A 14,094-nucleotide genomic window follows, 5' to 3' on the forward strand; every position below is an offset into this window, starting at 1 on the left:
GACTTTCCTCTTGAGTATGGAAAAGTAGATGATCTTTCGCAGCAACCATTTTTAAACATTCTGGATGAAAGAAAATATGATGTGACACTGACTGAACTCCTTCGGGGTCTCAGGACCAACAAAGAGGACTACCAATATAGTTGGCAGAGAGGGATTGACAGAGAATCAGAGGCCTCGGACGTGAGGAATCCGGACTAAGAACTATTTTTTGTTTGTTTTTTGGACATTTGTTTGGGAAGGGACAGAAACCGGGGCAGGGGGGGGAGAGAGAATAGAACTATAAAATGTTATGATTTGCTTATTTGGTTAATGTGACCTATAATTAATATAACAAAGGGAAAAAATTGTGGAAGGGAAGTTAGATCGACCTTAAAAAAAAAAGAAATTAATGATTATAAGAGAATCGGATAAGTTGAATATAGATAAACAAAAAGAATTAAATTTTAAAAGTAATATTAATATGTTTAAGAGGTTAGGTAAGAACTTGCTGAATTAATTATTGGAACTGGGATGTAAGAAGAGAGGGTGGGGGGAAGTCAATGAAAGAGAGTAAAGAAAATTAGGGTATGAAATTGTATTTGTTTGTTTTTGTCTTTGTGTGTGTGTCTGTTGTTATAAAATGTAAAAACCCAATAAAAATTATTAAAAAAAAAAAAAAAAGAGAACAGAAATCGTGCTCCAGCGGCGCGGCGGCAGCAGGAGGCCCCATTAGCTAAAGTGGTGCTTCAGGTTAAGAACAGTTTCAGGTGAAGAACGGACCTCCGGAACGAATTCAGTACTTAACCCGGGGTACCACTGTATTGTATGGAAGAAAAGATGTACAGCTTCTGAGAGCTGCTTCGTAGCCTTGGTTCCTCCTCGCCCAGACCACAAAAGCAACTCTGATGCCTCGTTGGAACCCTGAGTTTTTATTTCATTTGCAAGGGAGCATCTGAAAATTCGTATCTCCTTGACTAGACCATAGCCAAGGTTCTCAGCACATCTTTGCCAGGTCCTGGTGAACAAGTACCAGTGGCGTAGCCTGGGGGGTGCAGGGGGGGCCGGCCACACCGGGCACAACATCTGGGGGGGCGTGCTCGACGCCTCTGGAGTCGCCAAAGAGCCTCGGGCGCAGGCTGTAGCAGAGCCCCATGTCTCGCGGAACCGACGAGCTGTGCGCGCGTCCAGGCTGAAGGCGTCCGGCAGGTGGCGGCTCTCAGCACTCGCCGCCGTCCCCGCGCCAGGCAGCCCCTCCTCACAGCCCCCTCACCGCCACTGCTGCAGCTGCTGCTGGGCCATGTTGCATTTTCCTCGCCTCTCTGCCCTCCTCCTCCTCCTCCGGGCAAGCGGCGTCGTTTGGGCGGCAGCACCAGCGGCAACTCGCCTCAGATCACCTGACACGGACCCGCCACCGCCGCCGTGGCTACCTTGCCGTAAATACCCCAGCCCAGGCAGCAGCAAGAATAAGCTGGCAGCGGCGGCAGGTTAGGGGTTAGGGGCGCAAATTACTTGCCTTGCCCCGGGTGCTGACAACCCACGCTACGCCGCTGACAAGTACGTTTTGTTTATTGAATAAATAAATAAATAAATAAATAAGAAGAAATAAATGAGGGCAGACAGAACGGCAGCTTACCGTGTTGTAGTATTCTGCAATGTACTCTGATTGTGCAAAATTCTCTTCGCACCAGTCTACTTCAGCACTTTGGTAGGCAAATATACTAGGCATGCTGGCAACACCTTTCAAAAAAGAAGAACACAACACCTTAGTATCTACAGAGCGTTGCAGTGGAGAAAAAGAACCTGCCTATCCAGCTTTTCCATATCTCCTTCCCTCTTAAAGATTGCAGCACACACTTTGATGCCCGGCGACGGCTCTGAACTGGTGTACAAGCATCTGCCGGGAAGATGCAAAGAAAATGAAGGAACCTTATTCCACATGTGGTGGACTGGTCCCCAAATCAAAAAAAAATTGGGACATGATTTATGAGGATCTTAAAAATAAATAAATGCTAAAATATACATTCCTAAAGAAACCTGAAGCTTTTTTGTTAGGCATTTTAACGATCAGCATCCAAAACAAAAATAAAAGAGTGTTTCTTCGCGCAACAACAGCTTTAGAACAGGGGTAGGCAACCTAAGGCCCTGGGGGCCGGATCGCCTTCTAAATCCGGCCCGCAGACAGTTCAGGAATCAGCGTGTTTTGACATGAGTAGAATGTGTGCTTTTATTTAAAATGCATCTCTGGGTTATTTGTGGGGTGTAGGAATTCGTTCATTTTCCCCTCTCCAAAATATAGTCCGGTGATTGGGCCGGATCCGGCCCCCGGGGCCTTACTTTGCCTAGCCACGGTTTAGACTAAATGTGATCCACTTGGAGAAGGAACTGGCAAACCACTCCAGTCTTTTGCCAAGAAAAGTCCATGGACATAAAAAAAGGGAGAATTTTTGAGAAGAAAGTGGGGGTTTCCAAGGCATGCTCTGGTTCATGGGGTCACGGAGAGTCGAACACGACTAAAAAACAACAAATGGATTGTTTCAAGTGGGGCGTCTGTATGGCAGGAGTTTTCGGTGTGATCCTCCAAAAAGGCAAAATTCCCTTTTCTGCAAGAAGCATCCATGCAACGCTGATAACAGAGAATGCAGTGTTGGCCGTGTCAACAATCTCAACAATCTCAGCAGAACTTTGCTTTGTCAAGCCTGTCACGATAGGCTTTGAAGCCTATGTGTTTGATACCTGGCAAGCCAAACTATTTAGAAGAAGAGACATGGAGCATTTGGGATAAGCAGGGCTTTCATTAACTGAGAGGTTGGCCTTTATTGCCAGAGTCATTCGCAACTGGACTTAACTGTCAGGAGTCCTTTGAAAAGATAAAGGGACTCCTGACCATTAGGTCCAGTCGTGGCCGACTCTGGGGTTGCGGCGCTCATCTCGCTTTACTGGCCGAGGGAGCCGGAGTACAGCTTCTGGGTCATGTGGCCAGCATGACTAAGCCACTTCTGGCGAACCACAGCAGCGCACAGAAACGCCATTTACCTTCCCGCCGGAGTGGTACCTATTTATCTACTTGCACTTTGATGTGCTTTTGAACTGCTAGGTTGGCAGGAGCAGGGACCAAACAATGGGAGCTCACCCCGTCATTGCAGGGATTCGAACCGCCGACCTTCTGATCGGCAAGTCCTAGGCTCTGTGGTTTAACCCACAGCGCCACCTGCGTCCCTCAGGGGTCCTTTACTTTTTTTACCACCATAGGGACGTGGGACCAGGAGATGGTCAGAAGAGGAGTGCAGAAGTCTGGCCGGTTTACGAGGGGCAAGGCAGGTCCCAGGCTGTTTAAGACCTGGACCTTAGCTTAGCAATAGACTGGTATCCAGCACAGATCTTTAATGTACTGATGCAGAAACATTCCATGCAAAAGCCATGCAGCTGCCCATAGGGACCGAGAAATTTGACGGACGGAAGTGGCAGCAGGCAAGGGGAGTAGGGGCATCTGTGCGAGAGGGCAGCTCCCATGGACCTGGCAAGTCTCGGATCAGGCAGAGAGGAAGCAAGAGATGATTGGACCAGTGGGAACGGCGCGTCGGTCTGAGCAAAAGAATGACCAGGAGCCAGCAGCGTAGCGTGGGTTGTCAGCACCCGGGGCAAGGCAAGTAATTTGAGCCCCCTAACCCGGGGCAAGGCAAGTAATTTGCGCCCCTAACCTGCCACCGTTGCCAGCTTCTTCTTGCTGCTGCCTGAGCTGAGGTATTTACGGTAAGGTAGCCACGGCGGCGGCGGCGGGTCCGTGTCAGGTGATCTGAGGCGAGTTGCCGCTGGCGCTGCCGCCCAAACGACGCCGCTTGCCCGGAGGAGGGCAGAGAGGCGAGGAAAATGCAACATGGCCCAGCAGCTGCAGCAGTGGGGCTGTGAGGAGGGGCTGCCTGGCGCACCCTCCGTGGCCCTGATGTGCGGGGATCACGGCGAGCGCTGAGAGCCGCTGCCTGCTGGACGCCTTCAGCCCGGACGCGCGCACAGCTCGTCGGTTCCGCGAGACATGGGGCTCGGCTACAGCCTGCGCCCGAGGATCTTCGGCGACTCTGGAGGCGGCGAACGCGCCCCCCCCCCAGATGTTGCGCCCGGTGCGGCTGGCCCCCCCTGCACCCCCCACGCTCCTGGATGTCCCTTTGAATCTTTACCTGTAGGAACGTAGAATCATAGAATGGTAGAGTTGGAATTGGACACCCAAAGTTCCTCTAATCCAGCCCCCTGCAACGCAGGGATCTCAGCTAAAGCACCCTGGCAGATGGCCACCGAACCTCTGCTTAAAAACCTCCAACGAAGGAGAGCCCGCCACCTCCTGAGCGAGACCATTAGGAAGCCGTCTTATGCAGAGGCTGAACATTTGGTCCACCTAAATCAGGGTTTATTACACTGACTGACAGAGGCTCTCCATAATTTCAGGGAGAAGTCTCTTCCACCTTCCACTTGCTGAGCTATGGCCCTTCCTCAATTTGTACCCATCTGACTCCTGGCAGTGAGAGTGGAAGTGAGAGCTGGACCATAAAGAAGGCTGATCGCCAAAGAATTGATGCTTTTGAATTCTGGTGCTGGAGGAGACTCTTGAGAGTCCCATGGACTGCAAGAAGATCAAACCTCTCCATTCTGAAGGAAACCAGCCCTGAGTGCTCACTGGAAGGACAGATCCTGAAGCTGAGGCTCCAAGACTTTGGCCACCTCATGAGAAGAGAAGACTCCCTGGAAAAGACCCTGATGCTGGCAAAGATGGAGGGCACAAGGAGAAGGGGACGACAGAGGACGAGATGGTGGGACAGTGTTCTCGAAGCTACCAGCATGAGTTTGACCAAACTGTGGGAGGCAGTGGAAGACAGGAGTGCCTGGTGTGCTCTGGTCCAGGGGGTCACCAAGAGGCGGACACGACTAAACGACTAAACAACAACGACGCCTGGCATCGCGTTTGCCGTGATGAGCAGGGTGAGAGGCATAGGTGCCAACTCCCTGTGGGCCCAAGCACCCACAAAATCCCCATCAAGGGGCCAGGCACCCACAGAATTTGGCTCTGGGCACCCACAGTCGCGGTGCGAAGCTGGCACTCCTGGTGGGTGGGCATGGTTTGGGGAAAAGGGTTTGCAGGCCAGGCTGGTAGCCTGCAGTTCCCTTACACCTGGAATCGGCGAAGGAAAAGACAAGCCGTTGTTTCAGATTATATATTCCTGGAATTATGCAAGAATCTCTCTCTCTCTCTCTCTCTCTCTCTCTCTCTCTCTCTCTCACTGCATTGAGATAAGAGATTCTCCCACGCCTCTTGTCTCCCTCTCCACAGTAATGAAGGCAGTGGACAGGGGTGGAGAGCTAGCTAATTGCAAATTGGTGGCAATTCACATTTTATTGCCATGCAGTCGGTTTCATCTGGCCAATTGCAAGGTGCTTAGGAGAGCAGGACAGAGTTCACACTCTCAAAGATGGAGGGGGAAGGAATTTGAATCTGTCCGCATTTAAAGGCAAAGATACACAAACCCGAACACAGCCTCTTTTGAAATCCGCCCTTCTCCGAATTTTGCCGTGAAATTATCCAGCCAAAGAGATGCGTCTAAAAAAAGGCATATTCCGGGGTGAAAGCGCGTGTGGAAATGAGTGAAAACAAAATAGCAGATCCATTGCGTTATGCTTTCCGAAAACGTTTACACGGAGCAGAATTGCAAAGGTTTGGAGAAAACGGTGCTGATGAATTTTCGCAAGGGAAAATAAAATCTCAGATTGATGTGGAAGTGTGGAGTACTAGATTCAAGATGGGGGAGGGGGAGGGAATCAGAAATGGGGATTGGCGGTGATAGACTACATGGAACTGGCGGAAATGACTGGCAGAATCCGAGACCAGGGAGAAGAGTCGGTGGAAGAAGATTGGAAGAAATTTAAAGCGTATTTACAGAAACATTGTAAAATTAAGGAATGTTAGAAGGAGGCTGGAATGAAGTTATGTGGCTTTAGCAGAAATATTATAAAGGACTAAGTAAAAATAGACTGTTAATGGATGAAAGGAGGAAAGGTTATACATTATATTAAGATACATTATATTATATTAAGATAAATTATAGGATAAAAATTGGGAAAGATGGAAAGGATTTGCTGAAATAGCTAACCGAACTAGAATACAAAAAAGGGAGGTGCGAGGAGGTCAAGGAAACAAGCAAATGAAAGATAAGTTATGAGAAGGTTCGTTGTGTTTTTTAATTTTTTCTGTTTTTCTGTTTTTTATATATATATTTTCTATTCTCTTTTTTCCTTATTGTGATGTGTTGTCAAGTTTTTGTTTAACTTGGTGTATTTTCTTTTTCTTTTTGTAACCTTTAAAACTTTAATAAATATTATTTTTAAAAAAACCAAAACAGAAATGGGGCTTGACAGATCCACCCATCTCTTGCCTCACTGAGACTGTGATAACATCAACCCAGGAAAGATTGCTGCCATGTCTTAGCCAAGAACATCTGTTCTTGCAAACTCCAATTGTCCTGTTTCCCTTCCACCTGCCATGGCAGTGGACCACACGGCCTGGTCTGCTTTCCCAGGCTGTTGTAAGGATGAAAACGATGGGGTACGAAGCATGTTTTCAACCCTTGAAATGTATACCGCATTTTTCACTCTATAAGACGCACCAGACCACAAGAGGAGGAAAACAAGGGAAAAAATATTCTGAATCTCAGAAGCCAGAACAGCAAGAGGGATCGCTGCGCAGTGAAAGCAGCGATCCCTCTTGCTGTTCTGGCTTCTGGGATAGCTGCGCAGCCTGCATTCGCTCCATAAGACGCACACACATTTCCCTTTACTTTTTAGGAGGGGAAAAGTGAGTCTTATAGAGCAAAAAATACGGTAATTTCAGCAAACCCTGCTGACTCAAGGGAACGTTCACTGGCCTTCCACCATTCTGGTCCTCGGGACAACAAACGCACATAGGACTGTGCTCATTCTGCTCTTCAAAAGGAAAACCGGGGGGGCATATCAAGTGGCGGAACAACGCCTTGTGCCCAGCTGAACCTGCGGGCCAGTGTGCGTTGTAACCTCCCAAGTGGGATGGCTAGGTCAAAAGAGCACGCTTCATTTCAGGTTCGTGGGTTCAAGCCCGGCATGGGACAAAAATATTCCTGCACTGCAAAGGGGTTGGACTTCTTAACCTTCGCAATTCCCTCCCAACTCTACGGTTCTTTTTTAAAGGGATATTATTGTTTATTAGGGATGCGGGTGGCGCTGTGGGTTAAACCACAGAGCTGCTTGGGCTTGCCAATCAGAAGGTCGGCAGTTCGAATCCCTGCAATGACGGGGTGAGCTCCCATTGCTCGGTCCCTGCTCCTGCCAACCTAGCAGTTCAAAAGCATGTCAAAGTGCAAGTAGATAAATAGGTACCGCTCTGGCGGGAAGGTAAACAGTGTTTCCGTGCGCTGCTCTGGTTCGCCAGAAGCGGCTTAGTCATGCTGGCCACATGACCCAGAAGCTGTACGCCGGCTCCCTCGGCCAATAAAGCGAGATGAGCGCCGCAACCCCAGAGTCGGCCACGACTGGACCTAATGGTCAGGGGTCCCTTTACCTTTACTATTGTTTATTAGATTATTCAAAGGTTTTAACAAATTGACTTCACCTACAGTATATCATTCACACATTTGTGGACTCGCCTTCCTTGGAGGTTTATAAGCAGAGGTCGGGCGGCCATCTGTCATGGACGCTTTAAGCTGAGATTCCTGCATTGCAGGGGGTTGGGCTAGATGACCACTGAGGTCCCTCCCAACTCTATGATTCTATGCTTCCATGATTCTTTCTTACTTCATACCCTGACATCTTAATTCTTATCCTTTATTGCTGCATTCAACGCGCCACTAACCCCGCTAACTCCATCTTATCGTTTTTGCTCCGCTGCTCGGATCTCAAACCCTGCTTGCAATTTCATATCACATACCCTCCAACGTTTTTCTGATGGAAACGGGGGAAATGCCTACAATTTTCCACAGTTCATCATTTGGATCTCTTAGTTTTACAGCCGATTTTGCATAATCCATCTATTTTAGAAGCCATCCCACTTCGGTCGGACAATTCTAGGATTCTGTCTGAAAACAGATGAGGTGGCCTAGCCACATGGTAAGAGTTTCAGCAGTGTAAGAAATAACTAAAGTTTAAAAAAGTAGTTGCAATAGACGGGGGGGGGGGGCAGAAAAAGCGGGAAAAAGAGAATCATGGAAGGAGAGGGTGGGAAGTCTCTTTTCTGTCTGTTCTTTGATATCCGAAAATGCTACTAATTTTCTTATTTCAGAGATTCTTTTCTTTTCGCATCGTTTTTCTTTATTTTTTGTTGATATGGAATTATATCAGAAACGCAAATAAATAAATAACAATAACAATATTAAAAAGAAAACAGCTGAGGTGATGGAAGAGAAATCGAGCTCTGGCCTTTCCGAGTTCGAAGAGCCACAATGGAAACCAAAGTAAATTTTTTGGGCCTCCGTGTTTTAGAGTAAAGGGAACTAGTTGCACCGTGTCAGAATTCTGGTCAATTTTGCCACCTGGAAATGAGTTAAACCGACTGGCCTGGGACACTACAATAGTACCTCTGTATGCGAACGGGATCCGTTCCAGAGCCCCGTTCGCTTCCTGAAGCGAACGCAACCCACGTCTGCGGGGGTCGCGATTCGCCGCTTCTGCGCATGCGCGTGACATCATTTTGACCGTCTGCACATGCGCAAGCGGCGAAACCCAGAAGTAACACATTCCGTTACTTCCGGGTCGCCGTGGAGCGCGACCTGAAAAAGCTCAACCTGAAGCAACTTGAACCTGAGGTATGACTGTACAGGACATGTTTGCTTTTGTTTTAACTATATATTTGTGGTTTTACCTTGTGAATGGCCCTGAGATCATATGAGGAAAGGTGGTATAATAATAATAATAATAATAATAATAATAATAATAATAATAATAATTTATTATTTATACCCTGCCCATCTGGCTGGGTTTCCTCAGCCACTTTGGGCGGCTTCCAACCAAAGATTAAAGATACATTACAACATCAGTCATTAAAAGCTTCCCTTAACAGCGTTGCCTTCAGATGTCTTCTAAACATCAGGTTGTTGTTTGACATCTGATGGGAGGGTGTTCCACAGGGCTGGCGCCACCACCGAGAAGGCCCCCTGTATATAATTATAATACACTGCCAAGCCCACCATATGGGTGCGGTATAAAAATTAAAATTATTATCCTCCTTAAAACCTTCCCTGCAACAACAAGTTCAGCATCCCTGACTTCAAGATGAGGATGAAAGATGCTGTTGTTGGCATCTGGGATGAGTTGCGGAAGAATGATAGCTTTGCTGAAAGTGTAATATAGAAAATTACCGTATTTTTCGCTCTATAACATGCACCAGACCATAACACGCACGTAGTTTTTAGAGGAGGAAAACAAGAGAAAAAAAATATTCTAAACGAAATAGTGGATATATGATTTTTGTGGTTCATGCTGTGGCCACAGACATGTGATCTGACAGTGAGTTTGGAGTAGCCCAATGCAAAAATCCTGAGGATCCATGTGGGAGAGCCAGTGTGCTGTAGTGGTTAAGAGCAGTAGTCTCGTAATCTGGGGAACCGGGTTTGCATCTCCGCTCCTCCACCTGCAGCTGCTGGGTGACCTTGGGCCAGTCACACTTCTCTGAAGTCTCTCAGCCCCACTCACTCCACAGAGTGTTTGTTGTGGGGCAGGAAGGGAAAGGAGAATGTTAGCCGCTTTGAGACTCCTTAAAAGGAGTGAAAGGCGGGATATCAAATCCAAACTCTTCTTCTTCTCTTCTTTGTAACCACGGAGGAGGGAAGGAAGGGGAACCATGGATCCTCTGCTCACGACTGCAGCAGATCTCCCCCACCACCCGCAGGCATTCGCTCCATAACACGCACAGACATTACTTTCTAGGAGGAAAAAAGTGAGTGTTATGGTGCAAAAAATACGGTAGGTGCCAAAATCCAAACAGAACAGGGAAGGCTATGTATGCAACCGTGGCTGCACAGATGTTATTGGCCCAGAGATAAAAGAGGACAAAGTCCTGACCAGGGAAGAATGGCAGATTAAATTGATGGATTTATGCCAAAATGGCAAAAATGACCGGAAGAATCAGAAATCAGGAAGACAGAAATTTTAATAAGGAATGGGGGGAATTTATAATTTACTTTAAAAAACCATTGCAATCAGTTAAAATTGTAAGTAGGATTTGGAATAACGCTTGTAGTTTAATGATGGGTTTTGGATGTAATGGAGAGGTAAAAGATTTGGATTATTATAAAAGATCCAGGAGGAAATGATTAATAATTAATAATGATTAATCATATAATTAATAATGATTAATAATAGGGAGAAGTTTCTTTGGAATCTTGTTTTTATGTTGTGTGTTGTATGTTTGTGATTGTAAAACTTTAATTTGAAAAACCAAATAAATATTTTTTTTTAAATTAACATATCATTTCCAACAACCATTTAACATATTTTGTTATTTTATACAATGTTTTGCACTTCCATCAACCGCATCTGAAGATTTTTCAATGTTCATCACTTTATCTACATTTCTTAATTTCTCTGTTACTTTTAATCGTCCTTAACTAATAACTCTCCTCATAATCTTCATTGCAATATTTCACAACGTCCTCCTTACAAAACTTCTTGCAGTCCTATTAGCGTAATCTGTTTATTGCAATTGATTTTCAAATAGTTCAAATAGTTACTCCAGTCCTCTGAGAATCTCTGGTCCCGCAGGTTTCATATCCTTCCTGTCATCTTATCTAGTTCTGCATAGTCCATTAATTCAAAATAAATTTGTTTTTAAAACAGAATATTGCCCAGTATATTGGAGGGTGGTGGAAGACTTCAGAAGACAAAATGTGGGAGAAACTCGCTGGCAAATTCAGTTGGCCTATTCTAACCAGACATAGACAGATCCTGAAGCTGAGGCTCCAAGACTTTGGCCACCTCATGAGAAGAGAAGACTCCCTGGAAAAGACCCTGATGTTGGGAAAGATGGAGGGCGCAAGGAGAAGGGGACGACAGAGGACGAGGTGGTTGGACAGTGTTCTGGAAGCTACCAACATGAGTTTGACCAAACTGCAGGAGGCAGTGGAAGACAGGAGGGCCTGGCGTGCTCTGGTTCAGGGGGTCACGAAGAGGAGGACACGACTAAATGACTCAACAACAACAACAACAAAACCATACATATAAGCCTTAAGACCTTTGGCAAAATCTGAGCTGAGAGTCTGAGCATTGCACCTGTGGGGGCATTCAGCCTGGAAAGAACCTTGATATGAAATAATTCTTCTTCTTCTTCTTCTTCTTCTTCTTCTTCTTCTTCTTCTTCTTCTTATTGAATCAAAGCATCCTTTGAAACAGTATTGCCCAAAGTGGGCACCTGGGGGCGCTGAAACAATCTGGGGAGTCAGGAGTAGCCATGGGTCCAATTGGAGAGCACAGAATAAAATTAAGGGGTCTGTAGAAGCAGCCACAAATTAAAAGACGCCTGCTTCTTGGGAGAAAAGCAATGACAAACTTAGACACCACCTTGCCGACAAAGGTCTGTATAGTTAAAGCTCTGGTTTTCCCAGTAGTGATGTATGGAAGTGAGAGCTGGACCATCAAGAAGGCTGATCGCCAAAGAATGGATGCTTTTGAATTCTGGTGCTGGAGGAGACTCTTGAGAGTCCCATGGACTGCAAGAAGATCAAACCTCTCCATTCTGAAGGAAATCAGCCCTGAGTGCTCACTGGAAGGACAGATCCTGAAGCTGAGGCTCCAAGACTTTGGCCACCTCAGGAGAAGAGAAGACTCCCTGGAAAAGACCCTGATGTTGGGAAAGATGGAGGGCACAAGGAGAAGGGGACGACGGAGGACGAGATGGTGGGACAGTGTTCTCGAAGCTACCAGCATGAGTTTGACTAAACTGTGGGAGGCAGTGGAAGACAGGAGGGCCTGGCGTGCTCTGGTCCAGGGGGTCACAAAGAGGCGGACACAACTAAACGACTAAACAACAAGAACAAGAAGAAGCATAAAGAAAGAAGAAACTGTCTGTACATGTTTCATCTGTTGTGTAATGATGCTTACTACCACATCAGGTGCAGCAGGCATGCATTTATCTTAGGATACCTATGTTCGCTTGCAATTTTAGCCAATATTTATATTTTTGCAAAGCAATTTCTCCTAATATAATGCCCTTTTTTGCATGTTATTTTTACGAATATGCGAAGGTTGGACTGGAGGACCCTCACAGTCCCTCCCAAGTTTATGGGTCTATGCATTTTTATGTAGAGTTTGCCCCGGTTTGTGCAATTTTTCAACACATTACTTGGCAGAGGAATTGTGCTGCAAAATCTGGAGAAGTGCAGATTTCAAAGGATGCCTGTGTTTAAGTTAGTGAAATATTTCAGATGGTAAAATTTGAAAGGTTCTTCTTTAAATGAAAACCCATCTGTCACCTCAATAGCAAGTGATATAGGAAGGTGATTCTTAAAAGCATACAGAGGTTGTGAGGTTTTTTTTAAAGCAATTTGCTCATTTCATGATTGAAACTCTTTCCTGCACTCGAGTCGGCTTCCAACGCTTCGAAAAGTTTCAAATTTCAACCAGACAGTTTGATGCCTCCATCCTCTTAAATTGCGGCTTCCTGGAGAGCTGCGTTTTAGATCTGTAAGCCTTTTGGGGCAGAGACCTGCCCCCTTGAACTTTGCAAAGATACAAGGAACAGAAGTAAGAATAAGTTGCATTTGATGAAGCCCGAACTTTGGAGCTGACACACTGAGAGCAATGGACTTTTGACTTCATCCCTCTCATTCCAATGGGTCTACTCCGAGCAAGGCAAGCACAGCCCAATGGCCTTGCAACTTCTAAAATGGGGATTGTTTGAAAAGAACATGCACCTTTCAAATCCAACCCTTGCTTATAAAACCAGCATTCATCTACCTGTTTAGGGAAGCTTTTAATGTTTAATAGATTATTGTGTTTTAAAAATTCTGTTGGAAGCTGCCCAGAGTGGCTGGGGAAACCCGGCCAGATGTGCGGGGTAGAAATAATAAATTATTATTACTACCAATCTATCACCTGCACATCACTTTCCATGCACATCGATGGAAGGAACATCTTTCCGCAGAGCAACCAGACCCTGATTTCCCCTGAGCATGCGCAGAGTGGCACAGAGTATATGCAGAGAGCCGAAGCGGTAGAGGGGGCGTTGACACCTTGCGGGATTTCAGACAAAACAAGGCTTTCAGAACCCCAACTAAAGAATCACGGCAAGAAAAATTGATGGACTATGCAGAACTGGCAAAACTGACATATAAACTACGGGACAAGGATAACTGTGACTTTAAAGATGAATGGGAACCCTTTACAAAGTATTTGAAGATGCCACAAAGCGAACTGGACTCCTTGAGCTGGCTTTGAAGAAACATTCACAACTTTTCATTGATAATAATCAGCTAAATAGTTTGAGGAGCTATGCAACTGTGTAACATGCAGAAAACAGCATTTTTAGAGAAATCAAAGACTGGAACTGGGGGAAGTCGGGGGTGGGTGGGTTCTGTGGGGGGAGGGAGGAAAAATGGGGGGGGGAATAAGGATGATATGTTTCTGGATAATATGTTTTGTTTTAATTTAGAATAAAAAAGTTATATTAAAAAAAAGGCTTTCAGGTCACCCGCTTTTATAGATCTGGAATTTCTGGGTTGAAGGTGAGTCCTTACCTGTGGTGTCTCCGCTCCCTCCGCAAAGCCGAAACTCCAGACGTCAAAAGAGCTCTTGAAGGCGTTCCTGGGGTACCGCCTGCCGCTACAGGAGGTCTTGTCACTTTCCCTTTGCTGGGAAAGAACCAGCCCCAGGGAAGTCAGACTGGAAGTTGACAGGAACAGCAAGCCGAGAGATGGCTCTGTCTCAGGGAATAGTCCGCACCTGGCTTCTATAACCTCTGCAAATTGCAGGGCTGGGGAAAATTTAAATAAATCTGCATGGCCAAGCACGGCTTTGAGGACAGGGGAGGGGCAGGGTGGCAAAGGCACGGCGGCCAAGCCCTGAAGCTCTCTCTCTCTCACACACACACACATTTCGACATATGCCAAGCTGTTT

The 14,094-nt window shown here is 46.2% G+C and overlaps 1 protein-coding gene across 1 annotated transcript in view; it reads right to left on the bottom strand.

Annotated features, from left to right (window-relative positions):
- ACER1 (alkaline ceramidase 1) overlaps nt 1-13,844 on the bottom strand; it is a 31,927-nt gene extending 18,083 nt beyond the window's left edge. Inside the window, exons 1-2 of the mRNA XM_081846416.1 lie at nt 13,716-13,844; nt 1,613-1,716 (exon numbers count right to left, since the gene is read on the bottom strand). Of these exons, the coding sequence (XP_081702542.1) occupies nt 1,613-1,705 (93 nt within the window). The 5' untranslated portion in view covers nt 1,706-1,716; nt 13,716-13,844. The remainder of the gene's footprint in view (nt 1-1,612; nt 1,717-13,715) is intronic.
- Between the last annotated feature and the right edge of the window lie 250 nt (nt 13,845-14,094).

The sequence above is a fragment of the Podarcis erhardii genome, assembly GCF_964252035.2.
Source record: "Podarcis erhardii genome assembly, chromosome: 18".
Taxonomy (NCBI): domain Eukaryota; kingdom Metazoa; phylum Chordata; class Lepidosauria; order Squamata; family Lacertidae; genus Podarcis; species Podarcis erhardii.